Source organism: Ceratotherium simum, chromosome 34 (assembly GCF_057802395.1).
Source record: "Ceratotherium simum simum isolate JZ-2026a chromosome 34, ASM5780239v1, whole genome shotgun sequence".
NCBI classification, from domain to species: domain Eukaryota; kingdom Metazoa; phylum Chordata; class Mammalia; order Perissodactyla; family Rhinocerotidae; genus Ceratotherium; species Ceratotherium simum.
This window is the reverse complement of record NC_141933.1, coordinates 31,746,453-31,770,949: the sequence shown is the minus strand read 5'-3', so window position 1 is coordinate 31,770,949 and position 24,497 is coordinate 31,746,453. Positions and strand designations below refer to the sequence as shown.

Sequence of the window (24,497 nt, the reverse complement as noted above, 5' to 3'; positions counted from 1 at the left end):
TCATGAGGCTAAAGGAGACGACGCACGTCACACTCTACGTGCGTGGCTGGCAGTCATTCCTTCCTCAACCAGCACCTGGGCAGATGGTGGGCCTTATGTCACCTTCCGTGGCAGGCAGGGTTGCCCCAGCTTGGTGCTCCAAATCCTACGAGGAGGAACGGTCCCGGGGACTTAACTCTAAGAATCCATGGCCACGGCTGGGGCATTAGATGGAAGCAGGGCGAGGCCGTTCAGCAAGGCCTCTGAGCGGCAAACTCCAGGGGGCACCTTTCACACGGTATTCTAATTGTCACCAGGGGGCGCCACTCACAAGGAAAGTGACTAGTGCTCCCTGGTCTTCAGCCACACAGCGGCACAGCCACCCAGGGTCCATCCCCACCCCGCAGATCTTTGCTTTAGCAGGGGAGGTGGGGTCTGCTCACCACTGAGGGAAGCGCCCCTCCTGTCCTCCACCAGTTCCGGCAAGTCCCCCGTGGTGAACACCTCCTGGGGAGACCACTTCACAGACAACAGATCTCACCACTGCCCACCCTGCCTGGCCTACCTCCTCACGACAATGAGCCAGCTCTCGCTTCGGCCCGTCCAAATCCCCTTTATCCTTCAGTTCCAATGCCATCTCTTTCCAGAAACCTTTCCAGATCCCCTCTCTCCAAAGAAAATAATCTCTTCCTGCTCCAAGATCCGTTAGAACTCTCTCTTCCAGCAATGAACGTGTCTCATCTTCCTGACTAGCCTATTCCTCCTCAGGACAGGAACGATGCCTTCCTCATCTCTGCACTCTCCGCATCAGGCCCCGCATGGGCCTGGACACAACAGGTCCTCAACAAACATTTGCTGAGTGACTACAGGTACGGCTGAGTATAATGCATCCAAGAACTTAGCATAAGGCATCCACGTTTTCAGTTCTGGACTAGTCATGTTTCTGCCTGGAAAAAAACTGTGTATAATTTTCAAGGGCACAGCGCTGACTCATTAGGGTGGGAAGTTAGGACTCGAGGGGGCGAACTTGTAGAATCTAGGAAGGACCAACAATTCATTTGTAAATTACCCCTCTGTTTAAAAGATGTTTCTTGGGGCTGGCCTGGTGGCGCAAGCAGTTAAGTGCGCACGCTCTGCTGCAGCGGCCTGGGGTTCACCAGTTCAGATCCTGGGCGCGCACCGACGCACCACTTGGTAAGCCATGCTGTGGCGGCATCCCATACAAAGTGGAGGAAGATGGGCACGGATGTTAGCCCAGGGCCAGTCTTCCTCAGTAAAAAAAAAAAAAGAGGAGGATTGGCAGATGTTAGCTCAGGGCTGATCTCCTCACAAAATAAATAAATAAGTAAAAGATGTTTCTTGGAGCCGGCCCTGTGGCTTAGCGGTTAAGTGTGCGCGCTCCACTACTGGTGGCCCGGGGTTCAGATCCCGGGCGCACACCGACGCACCACTTCTCCGGCCATGCTGAGGCCGCGTCCCACATATGGCAACTAGAAGGATGTGCAACTATGACATACAACTATCTACTGGGGCTTTGGGGAAAAAAAAAGGAGGATTGGCAATAGATGTTAGCTCAGAGCCAGTCTTCCTCAGCACAAAAAGGAGGATTAGCACGGATGTTAGCTCAGGGCTGATCTTCCTCACAAAAAAAAAGATGTTTCTTGATTATAAATGCCCGTTTGAATTCCCCCCAAATATTTTTGAATTTTACAATTCTTAAAATGCTAGAAAGCAGGCTCAGACATATACTTCTAGTTACCAGTCTTTCTGATCCAAGGGGAAGGCTTTTATCGAAACCACCAGCATTGCAGACTGAAGTGTAAACAAAAAGATAGTTGGTGGATTTGCCAGCCATTCTTCCCTACGGTGGCCCACAGCCAAGACCAAGTGCCAAGTGTGGCCACTAAAGCTCTAAGCGGCACCTCCCCGCTGCACTAGGGGAAATCCCAGAGGGAACTCAGGAAACCATGAAGTGTAATCAGATGGTGCCTGGATTCATTCTTCTGCTTCGTGCCTCTTACAACCTATGAAAAAAGGCAGCACTGATAACCTCGGTGGGCAGACGCTGGTTACCATTGGCTACTTTGGCCTCCACATTACTGTCTTAGGCGGAGACATGGAGCAAGTTAGTTGGAAACTACATTTCCCAGACTCCTTTGCAGCTGGGGTTCTGGACACAGCTTAGGTTTCACCATTAAGAGGCAGTTGCATGAGATCTGGTACATGGACGTGAGGCGGAGACCACCTTCGTGTCCCTTTGTCTGTTTCTGCTAGCAAGCTAATGAAACATGAGGTCTTTTTTTTTTCCTGCAGGGCATTCCAGTGTCCATTTTCTGCCTTCCTGGGAGCCTCAGAGGCAGTGGTAGTGCGACTGAAAGTAACAGTGAAGACTTCTGGATTCCAGCTTCAATCCTGAACTGCAGCTCCCGAGGGGGCTGTCTCCGAGGGAACAGCCCCCTGATGGAAGAGTTCTGTATTGTCTTTGGAGTCATTCCTGGAGGCTCAGCCTTGAACCTGCTCCTTGAGCCCTTCCAATGATTCTGCTGGCACCTAATCCCCCGCAGTAAATCCCTTCCTGCTTAAGGCACCTAGGGTGGGTTCTGTTTCCTGAACTGAGCACCGACTAATATTTTCAACATGCAGAAATCCTTTAGGGTTAAGATTGTCCCTCTGCCTCTGGTGGTGCCCACCTGTCCACAAACAAGGCCATGCCAGCTCCTAAACTGACTTCTTCAGGCCCTTCTCCTTGGCCTGCCCACCTCCCTGGCCTGTGGCCCATGGGAAGGTAAAATGGCAAGCAATTCACAGACTTTCTCAGTAACATCCTCCCTTGGCCTGTGTATTCCAGGCCACTATTTCCTTTCTGGTAACTTCAGCTATCCCACTGGGCATGCTGAGAAGCTGGCCTGCATTTCTGGACATTCTGGAAACTCCCTGTAAAAACTCCCATCTGCACCAGCCATGGCTGCGTCCTCACTCCAGGGTGAAAGGGCTGCAGAGGAGCAAGGCTGAGACGGACCGCCGTCCCCAGGGCCTCTGTGCTTTGCCCCCTCTCAAAGAAAAAGGCTGTTTCCCCCTTCCTACCTTTCCCCCAGGCTGAGCTCGGCCACAAGCCTTTCAGTGCCCGAGTGCAGGGGTCCACAGGGCCAGAGGCAGGGAGGGTGGGCCAGGGCTGAAGGAATCCTCTTCGTTCAGCCCTTCTGCTGCCGAGCTTCCCCTTTACTGGGGCTGGTACCTCAGAACAGGGGTTCTCGAGCGTTTGGGTCTCAGGATGACCTTTGCACCCTTACAAATTAATGAGGCCCCTGGAGAGCTTTTGTCTATGTGTGTTATTCTATCACTGTTTACTGTATCAGAAATTAAGACAGCAAGTGTTACAGCATCTGCACGCACAAGCTCACAGCCCATCACCGTGACACCCTCATCACAGGTCACACGGCCTCTGGAGAACTCCCCCAGACACTGGGGAGTACACGAGAGCGAGAAGGCAAATGACACTTTATTATTAGGAAAATAATTTTGACCTGCAGACTCCCAGAAAGCCTCCAGGACCCCAGGGGTCCCCAGACCACACTTTGAGCACCACTGCCTTAGACGAACGCAGCAGATCCTGAAGACGAGGCTGCTCCTGGACCGGCAGGCGGCAGTGGGCGTGGGGCTGGGGATCTGGCCCTGGTGGCACATGGTCTGGCTGATTCTAGAGGGGCATATGGTTTCCATGCACACTTCCGGCCCAGGGATCTGAGGATCCTATACCACATCCTCACTTGGAGAAAGTTCTAGCTTCCTGGAAGCAACTGATCTGCAATCTTGGGCAGATCATTACCCTCTCTGGGCCTGTTTTTCTATTCAAAAGGAGTTAAGTCAGTGGTTTCTAGACATTTTCCTTCGTGAGAACCCCTTTTGCTGTCATTTCAGACTCTACTTGACAACAGCTGTATCTACTGTGCAGTGGTAAAGAGCAAGTGCTCTGACGGGAGACTCCCAGGTTGACATTCAGTGTATCCCAATGAATCAAACTGGGATCCTGCACAAGCAACCTCACCCCTTCAGCCTCAGTCGCCCCATCAGCAAAATGGGTATAAATAATAGGCCACCTCATATGACAGAAGTATGTATATAAAGTGCTCAGCACAGCGTTTGGTACATGGTAAGTTCTCGATAAAGGTTAACTATTATTATCATATTAGCATCTGGGTTTTTTTTTTTTTTTTTGGTGAGGAAGATTGGCCCTGAGCTAACATCTGTGCCAATCTTCCTCTATTTTGTATGTGGGACGCCACCACAGCATGGCTTAATGAGTGGTGTGTAGGTCCACGCCCGGGATCCAAACCCGGGAACCCCGGGCCTTTGAAGCAGAGAGCATGAACTTAACTACTGTGCCACCGGGCCGGCCCTTTAGTATCTGTTGATAGAGAAAATACTTATAATAGCAAAAAAGGTTGTGGGAATCTGGTCCTATAAAATGCCTTGGCTCCAGCCTTCTTCAAGGCCAGCCAATCCTCTCCCCACTCCCCCAGCCCTCCAGCAAGTATAAACACATAAAGCTTGCAGAGGCTTGCCAGCAAACTGCCCAGCACCTGCTCCATCCCAGCTCGTAAAGAGAGAAGCAAACGCAGCCACTATGTCCAGTGTGATCTGGAAACTGTTCCTGGCCGTGCAGGCTCTTGGCCTGGGCAGTCAAGGACCTCGCAAAGGGGAAGGGACGACGACCAGGAACATAGACCCATAGCCTATGTTCAGGCCATGGGCATGAACACAAAAGGAGGCGAAGGGGGTGGGCATGGAACTACTGCAGGGACCTGCCCCTCTGCACACCTCAAGTGCTGCTGGTGGCCTGACCTACAAGGCACCACACACAGGCAAACGCACCCGGTCAGGCCGCTGCTGACAAACGAAGCCACTTCAAAGGGCCATCGCCCGGTAGCATTTGTCTTTGTGTGCATAAGAGAACGTTGTCGTCTTGGCGGGGAGTGCAGGAAACACACCATGTAAACGGGTCTTCACGTGAGGAGGGCAGGAACCCCGGACAACTCCTCTCATTCGCTCGAGGAGGAAGGAGAGCCCCAGGGAGGCCCAAGGTCACAGAGCCAGCTCAGCAGCAACAGGGAGACCAGACCTACGGGGCAGGACTCGTCTTCTCTTGTTCTCTCTTTAAATTAATCACATAGATGAGCCTGAGTCCATCAAGCCAGCGGTCTCAGAAGGCCTTTCAACAGGACCAGGCCTGCAAAAGCCATTTTTCCCCATTAAAAAAATGAAAGAGAATCAACTTCTTAAGGACTTGGTTTTAAGAGGTCCCTGCAGCCTGGAAAAAAAAAATAAACCCTGCCCGCTCAGCAAACATATGATTTATTAGGATTGCAGGCCTATAAGCGGTGTCTTAACAATGTGCAACAGGAACCCCCTCCAATTTCCAGCTCAAAGCAGGCTCTGTTCCTCCTTGAGGTGGCCAGGGGCTTCAGGGAGGAGTCAGGTTGGCAGATGGGGCACTGCTCTGTGACTGGAGGCTGTGCGTGTGACCTGAGCCGCAGGCACGAGAAGGCCTTGAGCCCCTGCGAGTCCGGGGCCAGCAGGTATGTCCCCTCAGCACCCACCCATGAGGAACTGGGTGCAAGCACACACGCACACCCCGGGTGTGCCCACTGGCTGGGCAGGGCCTTGAGACCCAGCCTGAGAGCTCAGCCCTGGGAAAGCTGGGCCTCGGTCGCTTACCTCCCACCCTTGGCAGGGAGCACGGGAGGCTCTGGAGCACAGGCCTGGCTCCAGAGGCCTCCTTTGGGGAGGTCCGTGACGTCTTAGGCTCGCTCCCTAATGAGACCTCCCTATCACCCTGCAGGCTAAGCCCACCACCCGTGAGCACCCTTAGTCTAGGAAAGGAATTGCACAGGGGCCAGCCAGAGAGCTACAGACGAGGATCGAGGGAGGGGGCAGCTGGAATGTCTCCCACCCTCAGCCCTAAATTCTTCCACTGACCTTGCCCCACCTTCAGTGGGAGCCATGCCAGGCACTGGGGTTGGATGGAGTGATTTCCACTCTGCATCCCCCCTTCCCACAGGTCTTCCTGTGGGGCACACTGCTCCTATGCCCCTCCCCGCTGAGCAATCTGGGCTGGGGCTGGCAAGGGGCACCGTCAGGAGCCTGCGAAGATGCCAAGCTCTTCCCAATCAAACGACAGCTCCACGAGCAGAGCCTTCCCTGGGAAGGTCAAGGTCGGCTCTGCCATGCCGGCTCTAGGCACTCACCACGGGTTCCCTGAGACTCCCAGAGAGCCACCGTGGCCAAACATCAGGCCAAAACCTCCACGGAGAATAAATCCAATGTTGTTCCACTGAAGTCAGATTCTACTCGTAGCCCAAAGGAAAAGCAATTCTAGTCTAGTTCACATCTTGGACTAATTATTTTTCTAGAACTGCTTGGTAAACCAGAATGCTTTGGCCCAGCTTGGAGTCAGAGCTGGGCAGGCGCCCCTCTTTGGACCCCAGGCCTCTCTTCTCCGGCAGCCCGCTGCCTCAGAACTTGGAGCTGACCCACAGCAGTGCCTCCGCAGGGGGCCAGGAGGCTTCTGTTAGAGGCGGGGCTCAGGGCTCTGCGGGCAAATACGTTTTTCTTATTAAAACTCACCTGGTACAGATTAGAGGCACTAGAGAAACCTCCACTTGCCCAGATACGCATGTGCACATCAATTTAGAGTACAACCAAGTCATGATTAGCTGTGACCAATCTCCTCGCCTCTTCCCAGGGACTACCCTTCAGGCCCCATGGGAGCCTAAAGGTGAGCAGGGACGGCAGGTCACTTGTGTGACAAGTGGGGCATCCTGGCCTGGCTCCCGAGGCATCTAGGGATAACAGAAAACCACTAACAACAGACATGTATAGAGCATTTGCTAAGACCTGGCCCTTTACATTTATGGACTCAATTATCCTCATGTCTACTTTATGAAGCAGGTATGATTATTATCCACCATTTTATACACGGGGAAACTGAGGGCTGGAGAGGTGAAGTCACTTGGCCCACGTCATGCACCTAGGAAGCGGCAGAGCTGGGACATGGGCCCAGGCCACAGACCCCAGTGCCCTGAACAGCACACTCCACCGCCACTGAGTGTAGCACACTGTTGCTGGCCTTTTATCTGGACTCTGCCTCATCTCCTCCATCTTAGGGGTGATGAGCATTCAGGATGATCAGGAAGCATGCAATTTGTCACCCAAACTGGACCACTTTTGAGAGGGAAAAGGAGTGTCATTAGCAACCACACCAGGGCGTCAGGTGTAAACCGGAACCGCCCCAGGGCCACCGGAACCCCTGGTGCCCTGGGCTGGCCCTGGTGAAGCCCTCTCCTGGCTCAGGCCGTCCCTCAGGCAGCGGGGGCCGCCCTGCCCACCCACCCTGCAGTAAGAACCCACTCTCCCTTCAGCACGCGCCCGCACGGCACACTCCCCATCTGTGGTCGTTCTATTGGCGTACGTGGTCTGTCTATTGCTCCTCAGGCCGCGATTGCTCTGCAGGCAGAGGCTGCGCTGCTCACCGGCGTCTCCCCGCACTCAGCACAGGAGCCCACCTTAGAAACCCAGTCTCTGCCTTTATAAACGCCGCACGTCCCGCACTCCGGGAGGCACAGTCCTCCGGCAGCTAACCTGTTCCCAGGGCCAGCCCTACTCCGCAACTCTGCAGGGCTCCCGAGCTCCGAGTCAGGCCTCGGCTCCCATCCTTGGAGGCTCCAGTTGGCTTGAGTGTTGGCAAACCTTTCTCTTCAGAAAAAAGGAAATACTTCCTAGATAAGAGCTAACCGCTTCATGGGAGATTGTTCACCCAGGAACAGTGTCCTGGGGAGAGCTAAGGCAGCGCGGATGTGGGAGTGGAGCCTTCTCAGGGAGGGAAACGGCAGACGTGCTTCTGCAGATGTCAGCGTGGCCCTGAGCCTCGGGGAGGGCACGCGGCCACCCGGCATCCGACTCCAGGGCGGCACCTAACGTGGGCCAGATGGTACAGACTCCAGTGGGGCAGCCTGCCACCCCCCTGCCCCTCCTCACGCAGCACGGAGGGCTCTTGTGTGCAAGGTCAGGGCTCCCGGACGTTTCTCGGGCCGAAGCTCGCCGGCATGGCGGCCCGGCAGCGAGTCCAGCAAGCCGGGGTAGCGCCGCTTCCCACACAGCTGGAAAGGGGGCCCTCCACTCTGCTGGGGTGTGGCTCCCTCGGCCTACGGGCCACACTTCACCTGTGGGGCTCCTGCTGCCATGTGAGAGGCCCACCTTCTTCACCATGCCCGGCGTCTCTGTGGCTGACGAGACCACAGCTCTTTCACCAGCGGAAGCCAGACAGGCGAGGGCCTCCAACCTGTGAAACACACGCCCCTCCTGAGGGCACCTGCCACCACCCGTCAGCCTCCGCCAACAAGGCAGGTTGGGAGGACCCTACGCTCCATTCATCCCACAGACACCTGCCAGAGAGTGGACGGGGATGTGGTCTTTTGTTTGGGGTCTCCGGGTAGGTATTCCTGTTTCGATTCAGGTGAGTATAATCACACAGCACCCACGTTCCCACCCCACCCAGTCTAAGACAGAAAGATAACCCATTCAGATTGTCAGGTAGAGTTTCCGGAAACTTCTAGCAGGAAGTTTCCAGCTGCAGCCTCAGGGAAGACACTGGCACTGGCTTCAGCAGCAAAGCCACAATGCTATGATTTGCTGAGGGCCTACTATGTGCAAAGTAAGCCTGAGGCCATTTTGTATACATTACCCTCTGACACAGCCACCCTGCAAGGGAAGTATAATTATGACTCGGCATCTTACCAACGTGGAGACCAAGCCTTTAGGAGGTTTGGACACATGCCCAAGGTCACACAGCCAGCCCATGGTGATCTACCTGGCTCTAAAAAAAACAAAGTCTGGGTCTTTCAAGACACCAGACTGCCATGCATGCAATGCTGAGCACACTGGCTGGCAGAGGATGGAAGGCAGGCACGGCGGAGAAAAGGCTCGCCTCAGTGGGCCCACTTCACCACTCTGCCCAACTCCAGCTTCTCCACCCACAGCCTCATCAGGCCCTGCAGTCGGCGGGAATGGGAGGCTGGGCTGCACCTCGAAGCCTCAGAGAGTGCGCCTCGGATCCATTAAGAGCCTTCTTCCCCCAAACCTCAAGTATTAAAGCAGCAAAGTGGGGACAAGTCACAGACAGCTGTCAGAGGAGGTTGGTCTTGCGGGAGGAGGGAAATCTGAAGAGCTGCCTGGTAGGCAAGTAGGAGCAGGCCAGAAACCAGGCCAGCGGGACTCCAGATGTCACCTGTGCCCCATCCTCAGCGCCTGGAAAGTCAACAGCTCAGCCTCGGGAGGTTGCCTTCTTTAAGAAAGCCAACTCAATTCCCTTCAGAGCTGGGACTTTCCAGCACGGAGGGCTCCCTGGGGCCCCGGCAATACTGCAGACAAAGGGGATTGTTGCTGCCGTGTTAGAAAAACACTCCAAACGCATGAAGCCCCAGGCCTGGCACTTCTCCCTTTCTGTGAGGACGGGTGGGCCCAACAATGGGACAGGAATTCTATGCAACAGGCAGGCCGGGGGGCACCTTCAACGGCTGGGCCAGGATCCTGTCCTGTCTCCACCCTTGTCATCTAGCACTGCCACTTCCTCTGTCTGCCCCAAATCCCTGGCCCATTCCTTCTCGGATGCTGGACAGATGCCCACCCTCAGGCTGGCCACCCAGGGCCAGCGAACTCAAGTCTGTCAGGGAAGAGGCTCCCAGCAGTCGAGAGCGAGCTGCCCAAGTCACACTGGGTAGAGGAGGTGCAGACGAGACCCCAGGGTCTCGCCCTGTCTGTCGAGGGTGGCGGGAGGGACATATCACCCCGGACAAAGTGAATTCACTGCACTACTATAATCAGATCTCCCTGCTTGAGCTCGGATCTGCCTCTTCCTAGCTGTGACCTTGGGTACCCTCTCCCCCCTCAAGGTCTCAGTCTGCTCATCGGTAAATGGGAGTGGTAACGGCTTCCTCCAAGAGCCACTGTGAAGATCTACTAGACAGCTGTGTATTTAAAGTGCTTTATAAACTGTAAAGCTCTGTCCAGACGCTTCTGGTCCACATAAAAATAAATCAGATCACACCACACCTGAGCTCACCATTCGGCAGCGGCAGCCCACCACACGTAGGCTCTGTGGCCAGGCCAGTAGGCAGGGGCCTGGGACACAGCACATCATTAACCTGAGAGGCTGCTTGGCTCACTGCTTGGACTGGGAACCAAAGGGTGGATGAAACCCAGTTGTGAGAGTTCTGTGAAATCCTTGGGTGGGGGGTTGTGATAAATCTAAAGTTTGTTAACGTCCCGGTCCAAAAGAGCCCTCGCTCGGTTAGTGCTTTGTGCCGTGTGGTCCACCTCATCTCCCCTGTCACTCACCCGGCTCCCTGGCTTCTGTCAGGGCTGAGTTAAGGGGGAAGTGAGGGCAGGGACTGAAGGAGGTGTACATGAGAGGGAGAGAGAACATGCATTTTGAACAGATGTGATTTTTACATTCACCCTTGTTTTTGGATTATTTAACGCATTAAACACGATTTAGGTAGTCTAGTCCTTCTGTAGGTTTATGAAAACAGTAATTACACTGATAGCAGCAGCTACTGTGTGTTAACAGCTTGCTCTGTGCTAAGTCTTTTTTTTTTAAAGATTTTATTTTATTTATTTTTTCCCCCCAACGCCCCAGTAGATAGTTGTATGCCATAGCTGCACATCCTTCTAGTTGCTGTATGTGGGACTCGGCCTCAGGATGGACAGAGAAGTGGTGCCTCGGTGCGCGCCCGGGATCCGAACCCGGGCCACCAGCATGGGAGCGCGCTCACTTAACCACCAAGCCACGGGGCCGGCCTGTGCTAAGTCTTTTGAATATGTTACCTCATTTGAGCCTCCCAGAAACCTTTGGAAGTAGATCAAGCCATTTTCCATTTAAAGCTGGGGAGATTGAGGCCTGAGAAATTAAACAGCTTGCCCAAAGTCACACAGCTAGTAAATGGCAGAGCAGAGACCCTGTATGATGGTCTTTCTGACTCCAAAGAGACCAACCTCTAGGCTTTACAGCCTATTTCATTAACTGAACAAAATATTTAACTGCCTACTATGCACCAGGGACTGTTCCATGTGGAGTGGACACAGTGGGCACAAGGCCAACCCATGGTCTGTACATTTTAGAGGGGTGAGGAGGGAGCCAGACAAGTAAGTAACCAAATACATGAGCAACGTCATTTCAGATGGCGGAAGCCTCTGAAGAAAATAAAGAGAGGGTAAGTGATGGAGAAGGACTGGGGCGGGAGGCACAGCCCCCTGTGTGGACCGCAGACCATAACAAGCCACTGCACAGGTCACTGGCTGTGCCAGTCTTGGGGATACATGGAAGCAAGCACTTAATTCACCCAATAGCTATTCTTATTTCTTTTACTTCCATTTTGGGTAAACAGATGGAAATTTAATGCACAAAAATGGGGAGAGGAAAAGAGAGAAAAGAGCTTAACATTGCAAATCTTCTTGAAACGGTATTTAAGGGAACCACAAGTCAGTAGCATAAAGCCACCACTGCCATCATCTCTATTATTTAATAAGAAAACACTTGTGCAAGCTGAGCAAAAGATTAATGAGCCCACTTCTTCAGACTGAGCACACGCCCACCTGTGGGTGTGTCTATTCATGCAAAGTGCTCCTCTGAGGGGAGACAGCCCCCTTTCTGCATCTGGGTGGAACAGAGGTGCCTTTCCTCGCTGTGTACCTCACTTGTGTGGGGGCATTTCCCCAGGAGGTGGGGAGCCCCCCCAGGAAGTAGGCCCTGCCCGGATCTGTACTTTACACAGGAAGAAACTGAGGCTTGGAAGGGCAGGAGACTTGCTGGATCACAAAGCCTGAGGTGGGGGGCTGGGTTTGCACCTCTCTGCTGGAGCCCCACCGAGAAGCATCTGTCTACAGGAACAGTCAGTGACGACTTAAAAACAAACCAACCAACTCACTTAATTCTGTGTTTTTAAAATGTAGACCCATTTCTCTCACGAAATATGAACTTGAAACAACTAAAGTTCTTCTGTGACTTTTGCTGCCTGTGCCACCCACCCACCTGTCCCACTCTCCTGTGGCTGTCCCTTACGACCCAGTTAAAATCCCCATCCTGACGCCACCCCCCAACTACTCCAGCCTTCTCAAAGACCCCCTTGAAGACGATGATGACCATGACGGTGACGGACACACACAGCAGCACTATTCTAAGTGCTTTACGTATATTACTCAATTAACCCCCACAACGCCCCTAGGCGGGCGACACTATTATTCACACAATAAGAAGAAAATGAGGCACAGAGGCCAAATGACACGGCCGAGCTCACTGGCACACGGCAGAGCTGGAACTGAACCTGGGCGGGCTCTGGGGCCCGAGGCTTGGCCCAACGCATCCTCTTACACTGTTTGGTGGGTTCTGCTCTTTTTTTCCTTCTGTCTTGTTTTTGCCTCCCTCATTAGGCTGGAGACTCCATCACATAAGCCACTCTTTATAATCCTCTTATATCCCTTCCCCACTGATCCACAGAGGCCCAGGGAAAAATACGAGTTAATAGGTAGAGGACTTAAGAAGGCATCCGTCACTTCACATGTGCTCTGTGATGCTAGCTAAAACTAGTGTGGTAGTGATTGTAAGGAGCAGTCACAGCAGCAGTTGCACCATTATTATTATTGTTAGTGGTGGTGGTGGTAGGGGTCACATTAGTAGAAGCATCCGTAATTGTATGTGGTAACATTACTAACCCAGATGCCACTTGAGAACCACATTTTAAGAAATGTTATACCACGTCAATGAAGACAGTCTATTCTGGATGTCAACATGTCATCTGAACACATTTATGACCATTATAATGAGGAGGAGGAGGGGGTGGCAGCCACTGTTCAATAAGTACTTTTTATATGCTAGGCACCAAGTAAGTGCTTTACTGTATGTTCTCATTGAACGCTAGGAGCCATCTCATTACCCTCACTAATTTACCAAGGAGGACACCGAGGCCTAGAACGATGAGCTGACACGTCGCACTGCTAGAGGGGAGCAGAGAGAACGCCTGTAGGGTGACCCAAGGGGCTCACGGCCTCCTCCTGCCCTTTGGCAGCATCTGAAGCACCGGTGTGGCCTTCAAGGGGAGTGGACAGAACTCGGAAAGGCTGACACCTTTGCCGACTCCAGCTTTTCCAAGTCGTGTTCATTGACTTGCTGGAAACTTCTCAGCCAGCATGACATGGAAGAGGGCAGCCAAGAGCTGGGCCAGACACACACTATCTCCCACCAGGACCTCACCTGGTCAAGGACTTCAACCTCTGCGCTTGTCCCTCCCAAACCGCCCAGTGGTGCAGGACCACACACCAGCTGCTCCTGGCTGGGGCGTCTGGGGTGGATCTTGGCAGGAGTGCATCTCCTCACGGCATTAAGGCACACAGTGTGGGAGGGCCTTCCTGGAACCTTCTGCTCCCCTCTCTCTCAGGGGTTTAGGCCCTGAGAAGGCAAGCGTGGGGAGACAGCAATAAAAACCAGCCAATCACAGGTGGACCACTGGGGCTGGACCACTGGGCAGGACCGCCGGGCCTGGACCTCCTAGGCCACAGCTCAGCCCTCTCCTCATCTCAGCCCACGAGGTCTGTCTCCCTCTGCAGCTTCGCTCTGTACCACGTTCCCCCATTCTCTGGCTCTGTCACCCTGCTCCTTGCTGACTCTCCCACGTGCCACATTCCCTCTGCCTAACACAAATAATCGTGTTAATGATCAGAGTCACTAATGCTTAGCCTTTCCTGTGTCCCAGCTACAGTTCTAAAAGTATCATGTCCGTGAACTCAGTTAGCCTTCACACCTTATGGAGATTGCAGACTAAACTTCAGTTGTCTATAGAACCTGAGCTTTCAGACACTCAGTGACAGGTTGAGGGTTCTAAAATCAGACAGCAGTAAGTTAGATCTCAAATGCACATCTTTGGATAGCAGCTCCCTCCTCAGACCGAGTTCCGGCTGTAAGAAATCGTGACACCACATGTTTCTAGGCTCCATCCCAAATCAGACTCTGGCTGGGCTCCCCCTGGCTTGGTGTCCTGAACACCGGCAGGCCCCAAGCCTGCTGAGAGTGCCTCCCTCCACAAAGGGCACTGTGCAGGACTGGGGAGAGGGAGGCAAGGGCCCAGAGCCCGAGGCTTCAGCAGATGGACTGGTTTATGGACAAGTGGTCCCCGTCACACCCAGTAGCCCCAGATACTCCTTTCAGGTCTGCTGCTCTGCTGCTGCTGCCAGACGGTGTGCTCGGGAACGCTGTCCGGTGAGCCGGGCCCTCCAGCACCCGACACTCTGACGTGGAGAATCGGCTCCCCTCCTGTCCACCTCCGCCCTCGCACGGTGTCTGTCTCCCTCCGTGCACTCTGCTCAATAATGTTTTCTCCTGGCAATTTGTGGGCGAGCTGGCGGACCTCCTGCCACTCCGCATGTCCACGTGGCCTTTCTCCCCACTTCCCAAACTCCTCGTTCCCTGGAGGACGATGACCCAGGAGGTATCCTTCATCCAGGATGCTATTCCAGCTGCCCATCCCTCTGCCTCCAGGCTCGACCAGCAAGGACCACAGTTAGCTAGATGGCTGTCCATTCTCCTCCAGACCTCAGGGGAAGGAGACTGCTCCCTCTCGCAGGGTAACCCTGGATCTCTGACAGGAAGTTCTTTCTCTTGCTGAGCTTGGTCTCAGGTGATGACATGCCCTGCAGGGCAGCAGCTGTGACTAATCCTGTGTCTGAGATGCTGCTTTGTGCCTCGCTGGTGCCTGTGCTGCAGAGCTGCCAGCAAGAACGGCATCCTGGGAGGCTGCAGGGAGGCTCCAGCCGTGGGGCTCCCCGTGAGTGGCAAGGAAGGTGGGGCTGGAAGGGCCCCAGAGGAGGTGGCCCCAGCGTCAGGTGGCCCCTGACGCTTGTCCTCGAGCGTCAGGACCAGGTCTCAGCAGCCAGCTGCGAAAGCTGTGCTGGTATGGTGCAGGGCAAGGGCTTCCAGGTCAAACACACCTGGTTCGAATCCCTGCCCAGCTACTTAGCAGCCAGGCGCCCCCCAGCCTCCCGCTCTCCCTTGTAAAATGGAGGTAATGCTGGCACCCACCTTGCTGATTTGGGTACAAGAGAAACAGAAGCGGGTAGAAACGCCCTTTAAAAGGCAGAGCTGGCTACTTTTGTATGTGCTACCTCACTTTGTCCTCCCCAGCGAGACCACTCAGCCCCATTTTACAGACCAGGAGCCTGAGGCGTGGGGGGCGGATCTGAGCCCGGGCCTCTGCTCCAAAGCCCGTGCTCTCCCCTGGGCTGCCTGGCTGACTGTAGCAGCAGATGGAAGTCGTTCTAGTGCCTCCATGTCCCTTGCAAAGCTTCCCTGCTGGCCACCCTGAGCTCCCGCTGTTTCTACAAGTCCCTCCTCCACCATCTCCCCTCCCACCCCCGGAGCAGGAGGCTGGGGAGAAGGGCCCTTACAGAGAGGTGCCAAGGCCCCCCCAGAACAGTGCAGAGGCAGCCCGTGGTTCAGCAGGTTCACACGAGAGGGACGAACGTCCCCACCCTTTATCGGCACAGATGTGGTCACACAGCCCCTAACTGGAAATAAGAAGGGCAATTCTTTCAAAGCAGAAATCTGTGAGCACAAACTTGAGCAGCACCACCAATGGTGCCATGTGGCCAAACCCACGCGGCCACACTGAGCTCTTAGCCCACGTGTGCGAGGCAGTGGGAGAGGTCACGTAGTAACAGACAGACCCAGAAATCCCCAGACCACCAAATCCCCTGCCAGAAGGCCTCTGGGGCCACACACCCGCCGTCACACCCGAAACCTGTGGACCTGGCCCCCATGCCCCTGATGTGGGGCAGAGGAAGGAACTCCAGGGAATGAAAGGGGGGGGGGGGCGCTGGGCAGCAGACAGACAGCCGGCCCCAGACTCACAAGGGCACAGCTGCGTGACCCCGGAGCCCCAGCAGACTCCAGCTGCTCTGTGCAGAGGAGAGGGCTTCCCCGGAGCTCGGGTGAGGATGGCGGGGCGGCGGTGCCTTCAGGGGACACACAGTCTGCTCAGTGGCCCCAGGAATGGCCAGCCGGCCCTCCACGGACTCCGGGGCCGGTCCCATCACAGGGAGTCCAGGCGCAGCAGGATGCGCTTCAGCAGCCAAGACCCGGGCACTGGAGAGCTGCGGGCCGCCTGCCGGCCTGGGTATTTCTAGGGTGCCCTCCTTGCAGTGCCCAACCCGAAACGTTTGGATTCTTTTTTCCTAACCGTGGTTCCAGTTTCTCATGTGTCTAATACTCATTTGAAATGAATCATGGAAAAATGCCTTTGCTACCAATTTCTTTGTGCTACAGGCAGTGTGGTTTTTAAATAAGGATATAGCTAAACACACACACGTGTGTGTGCTACCACTGGAGCTCAGCGACCACAAGCACATACAGACGAGCTGCTGAGATCCTACAGAACCCTGATGCTGCTTTTCAGAGCCTTGGGGCTGTGACTCCTCCAGGAGGAGAGCCGGGGGTAGCCACAAAGACGTCCAAGGGGTTCCAGCACAGCGCCCACAGAGGTGTCAGTGCCCTGGCCTGCCCCGTGGCCAACAGCCACGGTCACAGCCAGAGGGCCAAGCAGCCCAGCCCAGGCAGTGGGTCCAAGGAAGGCGCCCCGTCCTCTCCTCCCAGACTCCTTTTGCTTGGGTGACCAGGCGGGTCCAGCACCCTTGGGAACCTTACCAAAGCAAGGCCCCGTCCCCCGTAAGTTTTCCTTCCCTTTGTCCTCCCAGCCAGCTCAGGCAACCACAATTTCTCCACAAATCAGAAGCAGCTGGGGCTTAGGGCTCGCACTCTGGTTCCACCTCCTTGCTGGGTGCTTCCTTGAAGACACCTGGGGCTTCCACCTGCTCCCTTCTCTTTTTTGGGGGGTGGGGTGGGGCAGGAATATTGGCCCTGGGCTAACATCCGTGCCCATCTTCCTCTACTTTATATGGGACACCGCCACAGCGTGGCTTGATGAGCAATGCATAGGTCCACACCCGGGATCCGAACCTGCGAATCCCGGGCCGCCGAAGCGGAGCGTGCGCACTTAGCTGCTATGCCACTGGGCCGGGCCCCACAAAACTGCCTTCTTGTTCTGTGTCAGGGCCAGAGCAACCCGCCTCGGTCCTGCATTCACTGTCCATCTCCCAGAGAAAGAAAGACAGTGATGATCTAATAGCGATACCAGTAACAACAGCCGCGCTGGCAGATGTACAGGACTCTACTGCACGCGTGTCCTTAGTCGCCCGTAACGACAGACAGCATGGGTAGTGGCTGTTAGCAGAGTCCCTGGGGCCTTGGCACATCACCGCATGGCTCCCGGCCTCCAATGACCCATCTGTAACGGGCTGTGAAGAGCACCCATCTCCTGGGAGCGTGTGCATAAGCGAGCGCACACGCACGAAGCCAGCACAGCACCCAGCACAGAGTCAAGGCCCCAGGAAGGCCGACTGGCATGATTTCATCCCGACAGCTGCTTCAGTACCCCCCCACGTTCACAGCTGGGGAAACCGAGGCGCAGGGAGGTCTGGAAGCTTGCACACAGGTCTCAAGGTCCGTGAATGCCAGAGGTGCTGTTTGTGCCCAGGCCCCTGACTCCAGGGCCACGGCATTCCCAGTGTCCAGTGTCTGCCGTCTGTCTGCGGATTTCCGATGTGCTCGTGGTGGCCATCTTTAATGAGCCATGGGCAGGAGTCCACCTTCGCACCCTTGTTTTCTGTGCCCGTGGAGGCACCGGAGAAGTGGGCCTGGCTGTGGGGTGGGCGTGAGGACCAAGAAGTTGGTGAGACCCCACGCCATCCAAAGACAAGGGGCGGGGGGGACTAGGAACGACAGCACTTTCTGCATCGAGGTCTCAGGTCATCTTCCTCCACGATGGGCACAGAGCCCTCGGGCTCCCCTCTTCCTGGCCCTGCTGTGTAGAGTGATGTACGTAGACAGGGTTTCCTAAACTGAAGGCAAATCCTTCCACTCCCTGGACCTTCAAGCACACGACTCTCGAGCCCACGGAGAGACCCTGCCTTGAGTGGCCATGTGGTGGCCTCCAGGTGAGGCTTATGCCAGCATATATGCTGTACAGGGCAAAGAAAAGCATCCTTTCTAGGCAGAAAATTTCAAAAAGGTGGCCCTCTGAGCCGACCAATTAGAAAAGGCAGCCTGTCCTTAGATGGACATAGTCCAGTGTGTGTCTCCCACTCATGCCTCTCGCTGGGTCCCCTTGTGTAGTACACAACCTGTGCATCTACTCATAGCATACATCTGTTCCCTGCATCCAGCTGGGCAAGGGCTGGGATGGTGTAGAGAGAGCACCAGACTGGGAGCCAGCAAGCCTGAATCCTGGGGCTATCCAACTAATAACCTGCCAGAGCCACGATGCTCTTATCTGTAAAATGAGTGGATGGGGCAAAAGATGCCTAAGACCCCTCACAGGAAAGATGATAACAGTGATGTCATCGTCATCAAACGAGGTGACGGCTACCATTGATGGAGGGCCAGTTACCACCCAGACACCGTCCTGTGTGTTCTCAGAGCGCTGGCTCACCTGATTCTCCCTACACCTGTCTAGGTCGGTGTGAATACCTCACTTTGTAAAAGAGGCCACTGAATTTCAGAGAGCCCAGCTGGTACGTGCTAGAGCCAGTAAACCTGAGACGAGGCCGAAGCCCACATTCTTGGCCTCAACGACCCCACACGACATCAGCCCGGGGGAAAAACCCCTACTGCGTGCCAGGGCCAGGCCTTCATCCATCTGCATTCCCAGCCCCTGCCGGTGCCAGCGGCCTCCTCATAGGCACACAGGCCGGCGCCAGGGCCCTCTTCTCACCTTGTCCGTCAGTCAGTCAGTCAACACACATTGGGTAGCATGCCCCGCCAGGCGTGCAGCCCGAGGACGACCCCTACCGTTCATTGTTGAGGGCCATCCTCGGGGGGTCCAGGTTGGGGTTCTCCATGCACTCCATCTGTGGACACCGCAGGAAGTAGTAGAGCGTGTGGAGGGCGTCGGGGGACCAGGTGATGGGCTGGGGCGGCTGGCGGGCCTGGCGGGCAGGGCTGGAGCCAGGACACAGGGGGTGGCGCCCCTGCATGTGGTGCATGGCGCGGGAGACCAGGTCGCCTGGCGGGGAGGGCAGAAGAGAGGAGAGAGACGACAACGTGAGTCACAGTGCACATCTTCCAAGGACACCGGAGCTACGGAGAAAAGTCCCTCTTCTGCGGTGGCGCGCAATGCCTGGTCACCCTGGAGCCAATGGGGGGACTGTCCCCTCCACACAGCAGTTCCCTTTCCTTTTCCCTCACGGTCTCAGTCTCGCTCTGACAGCCCAATGACACGCTGGGCATGGCTCTCCTCCGCCAGAACTTACACTAACATGGTCTCTTTTCCGACACCCCCACTCTCTCCACCACCGCACGGGCCTCTCCCCAGCTCTCTGACCACGGCAGTCTCCGGGCCTCTGCTCCCAGCCTCCGACCACCAGTGCCGCTGCGTGGGGACCTCCCCTGTGCTGGCTCGTGCACACCCGAGGTACCCCAGCAGAGAAGCCGCCTCCACCTCCACCTTCTCAAGTACGTCCACTGCCACCACCGAGTGCTCACTATGTGCCACGTGGTCAATTCCTCAGAAACAGGATTTAACTTGATCCTTACAATCCTGGGGTCAAGTATTATCCCCATTCTACAGATGAAGAAACTGAGGGTTGTCTGGTAAATATGCATTTACTGACCCCACGCATCCCCTGGTCACAGGGAGGCCACCGTGCCCTCGGTTAACTAGCCCAGGTCGTGTCGACAGTAAACGGGAAGGCCTGGATTTGATTCCAGGTTTGTCTGACTCCCAAGTCCACGGACGGAACGTGACAGGGCTGCAGCCTGGCCTACTGAAGTCGGTGGGGTCCTTGGGTCCCCACATCCTGCGCTGCGTTTCTGCCCAAGTCAAGTCTTTTCAAAACCCCCGGCCGAGACAGGAAACGTCCCATCATTGTGTGAGGCCACAACGCTGAGAACGGAGGGTGAACGGCCCCAGGCACCTGCGGCCCCTCTGTTCCGGGAAAAGTGGTGCCTTTCCATTCTCCTCAGGCCTGAGAACTCGGGGTGGGGGCCTCCCCCATGGGTCAGCTTCCCCCATCTGTGGGGGTTCCTTACAGACAGCCCCTTCTGGAGAAAGCCTCTGAACACTGCTGCCCCCAAGGTGGGAGAAGTGAGCAGGTTTTAATTGGGTGAGTGAAGTGTCCCTCATCACCCATTCACCCCATCAGCCTTCATTCCGCAGCTCTGTGAGTCTGTGCCCTGCTCCCCAGCCCCCTGCACGGTCCACCGCCAACAGGGGCTCAGCAAGCATTTGGAGAACGAAGAATAGCCTCATACATCCATTTCATTCCATTTCTAAACACAGCTTCTGCTGGGGCTGGACTGGAGCTCACCTGCTGCCACGTGCTCCCACGACAGCACCCTTCTCCACACGCCCCTCCGGGGCCTCCTCCCCGTGCCTGGCTCTGCTCTCCCTGCAGCTGGGGCTCAGCTGCCGGGTGCCTCCGTGCCACCCAGGGCCAGGCGGGCAAGGGCACCGAGTTCCTGACGCTGGGTCCCACCACCGAGACCCAACTGAACTGGTCTGGGGCAGGCCCGGGCATCTGTACTGTCCACGTTCCCTCAGTGAACCTATTCCAGTCGGGTGTGAGAGCCACCACGTAATGGAGGACAGCACAGATTCCAGACCAAATCGGCAGTCGGCCTCTTCCCGCCTGTGCGCCTCACGCCACTTCCTCGTCCGAGCCTCAGCGTCCTTGTCTATAAAATGGGAATAATCATATCTAACCCGAAAATCATGAGGAGCCAAATAATTAATAAATGTAAAGCACTTAACACCATGCTTGGCCCAGCGGAAGGAGCTGGTGCAGGTGAAATCTAACAGCCTTCTCGCTACCGTCCTATTATTACTCCTCCTCTATCCCACAGGCCGCCTCCCGCGGCACCCTTCCCTCCAGGACCTCTGCCCCACGTCTCCCAGGACAGGAGGAGTCCCTGAAACGCCCCACGCCAGCCCTGCCTGCGGGTTCCTGGGTGGTAGAAACTGGCATCGACAGCCCCCAGGCCAGCCCGCGCCCCCAGAGGCCCGGTGGACAGCTCAGCTGGCTGCAGTAAGTTGAAACCTGGCTCCCATTTCTCCAAGTCTAAACGTCTTAACTTCTGGCAGGACCACAACGAGGAGAAGTCCAAGACTCCGTGATAGCGTCAAAGAGAAATTCTGGTGAAGTATCAATTCGAAGGCTCCACGAGGTAGAAGTCATTATGTGTAATTACACTTATGATTGCCCTATGGTTTTCGGTGTAGAAGCCTTTGGCAGCACACTTCCAGCCAGAATGCAGGAGAGAAAATCCACAAAGCCATGGAAGCACCTCCTAAGAGCTCCCTAAAGGGAGCCAGGAACCGAGAGAAGCCTTCCGAAGGTTCGGGAACACGAAGGCAGCAGAGCGGCAGCTGGAGACGGAGGTCCCCAGACACTGCTGTGAGCCCAGCTGCGTGCTACTGTCCGTCTCCCTCAAAGAGCAAGACGACAGGCGCCTGCAGACAACGCAGAGCGGCTTCTAGACCCTTCCACTGCGCCACAGCCCTCGTGACGGCCAGAGAAAGCCACTCACTGTGGACAGCCCCCCAGGTGGCTTTTCTTCCCTGCACCTTATGTTTTCAAGGCTTCGTGACAGACACGAAAAGAGACAAAGTCCCATTTATATTACAACTACCCCGTAAGGGAGGTATTTCCATTTTACAGGTGAGGACAGGGGCTCACAGAAGTCACACGATTTGTCCCACTCGCACGACGAGACAGTGAGCCAGCCAGACTTGACCAGGTCCCTGTGTCCCAAATGCCTGCACTTGGCCACTGCACCATGGCCACTTCAAGCATGGTCTGTGAGCCTGGATGGGCTGCACACTGTTACCGGCCCACAACAAGGTAATTTCAGAAACTGAGAGCGAGCTTTAAAAAGCTTCCAGAGCAATCTGACAGAGGGATTCTACGTCTATCTAATGTCATAATAAAAAAATTGGCTTGCACCTTATATGTCTTTTATTTCATTTTTCTAGACGTTCATTCTTATTGTATTTTATGCAAGTTTCAGTCTGTGACAGAGCGGGGGCATAAGATCCCTGCTGTCACCAGAGTTTGAGAGCCGTGGCCCAGGCTGGCTGCGCTCCTGGTTCGGCACGGGGGGCACTCAGAGTGGCTTCTGCAACGTTGTCGCACTGGAGAGTCCATGATCATCAGCTGGACGGGACCTGAGTCTGAGGCCCAGAAACCCCCGAGGCATGGGAATAGCCCTCACTGCCTGAGAACCCTGAGCGCCTGGACTGGAGGGGCGATAGGTGCTCCTTCTGGTCTGTCTGACCCTCATGATGAGCCATCAAATAAAAACAGCAGGCGAGGGTCTGGAATTCAGCATTGTCTTCAAAGTGAGGCCTACACCATCTGGCTACCTTTCAAGAGAGGTGTTCTGCTTTATTTTGTATTCCCTCCCACTGACATTTTCGTGGGTAGAAAGGGACCGAGGAAGACACAAGCAGGAGCTCCCCGTGCAGCTGGGCCCGACACAAGAATGCAGCTTGTCCTGACTCCCTGGCAGGCTGGTCTTGGCGAGCAGCACGGAGTTAAGGCATGTTAACCCAGGTAAACTTTCAGGTACAAGCAGCTCAATGCCAAGTATCGGTAGCCTCATTAAGTTCTTTCGTCTGCAAGAGAACAACTGTACTATCTGCCTCCGCCTCTGTCCCTCCCTGCTTCACAGGGCTTAGCAAAAAGCCTGGTCTCAGAGCCAGGGCGCTGGGGCAACTCGGCGCTTACACAGCCTGTGTGGCTGTCTGTGAAAAGATGCTGGGGTCTGCTTCCCTTCGCCCTGAGGAGGGGCCAGGCTGGGCTGCAGACCAATCCTAGGTGGGTCCCAGGGGACAGACAGTGGGCAACAGAGAACTCCTTCCTTCTAACACACACACAACATCAGGTACTGGTCTCATCACTGGGGACACAGCAGGGGACTAAACAGGGAGAGAGTCTCTATTCTCAAGTTGAATTCTAGTCAGAGGAGAGAGATGACACACTATTTACAAGTAAACATACGATAAACATCAAGTGGCAATCAGGACTTTGAATGAACCAAAGCCACAAGAGGGGAGGCAGAGGAATGAGAGTGGGGTGCTCAGGGGAAGCCTGTCTAATAAGGTGTCATTTGGGCAGAGACTTGAAGAAAGTGAAGGACCAACCTATTTGGGTATCTGGAGGAAAGGGTCACAGACAGAGGGAACAGCTAGTGCAAAGGGCCTGGGGTGGGAGATACTGGGCCAGGACACTGGGAGCACAGTCAACAAGAGAAGAGTAGCAGGCAATGAAGCCAGATTGTAGAGTGGATCTTGGGCTACAGTGAGGATTTTGGATTTCACTGAGTGAGCCAGGAAGCCATGGGGGGATGGAGGGGACACTGAACAGATGAGTGACATAATCCAATTTGTGGCTTAAATGGCCCTGGTTTGGGCTGAGTTGGTAGCAGTGGAGGTGGTGAAAGGGGCAAACGTGCGAGTTTTAGAAGGAGAACCAATAGGACTTGGTCCGGGGCTGAATGGTGGTAAGGACAGACTGACGACAAGCCCGTCCCCCGAGGGAAGTTTCCGAACACTCCTCTTTGCCTGGCTGTGGACTGTCCTGGGCACAGAGGCCGCCATGAGAAAAGGCAAAGGCGTAGATCCAATCCATGACCTCTGCTGCCCTGGGGTGCTGGAGGCTGGGCAGCGAGCCCGTCCAGGAAGCCCTGAGTAGGGGACTGGCTGCTGATCCTGAGGAGCCGTCTGCCACGGGCCAAGTCACTTTTCTTCTGACTGTACTGTCCTGTTCCCTCATCAGGACACGCCTCACTGAGCTGTCCTGAGGAGTGAGTGAGACCTTGCGCGTACAGTGCTTCATGCGACACCCTACACACAGGAAGCGCTCCCTTAAAGTTCAAAATGTCACGTGAAACCAGGGTGGTCCCCAGTGCACTGAGAGCTGAGTGCGTCCCTCACTGTTCTCAGGGCAGGAGAGTTCACCACAATACGGACCGTGCTTGGCCCGCAAGACAGCCCCTGTCCAGGGGACAGTGTCAGGGTGGGGATCAAGCCACACACCTGAGCCCGCTTCCCGCGGGGTCCTGGGGCGGCCCAGACTGCTGTGGGGCCCCAGGAGACAGAGCCAGAAGTCCCGCCTCTCACCCAGCCCTGACTGCTGCGCGACCTTGAGCCAGCACCTTCACTTCCTGTCCTGGGAAGGGGCAGGGAGAACGGAGGGAGGAAGGCGGGAGGAAGCTAGTCCTGAAGAAGCAAAAAGGTCTGTCAGCCACTGTTCAGGAGCCAGAAAACTCACAGGAGTCACAGCTGGGAAAGGCTGCGGCAGAGTGGGCGCCACCTGCTTCCACAGCGTGCTCCGCAGGTGTCAGCGCCCTCCACGGGGCGGCC

General features: G+C 55.4%; 1 protein-coding gene across 1 annotated transcript in view; it reads right to left on the bottom strand.

Annotated features, from left to right (window-relative positions):
- The window catches only part of ABTB2 (ankyrin repeat and BTB domain containing 2), a 167,220-nt gene that overhangs the window by 18,968 nt on the left and 123,755 nt on the right, over positions 1-24,497 (bottom strand). Inside the window, exon 3 of the mRNA XM_004436847.3 lies at positions 18,926-19,139. Within this exon, the coding sequence (XP_004436904.1) occupies positions 18,926-19,139 (214 nt within the window). The remainder of the gene's footprint in view (positions 1-18,925; positions 19,140-24,497) is intronic.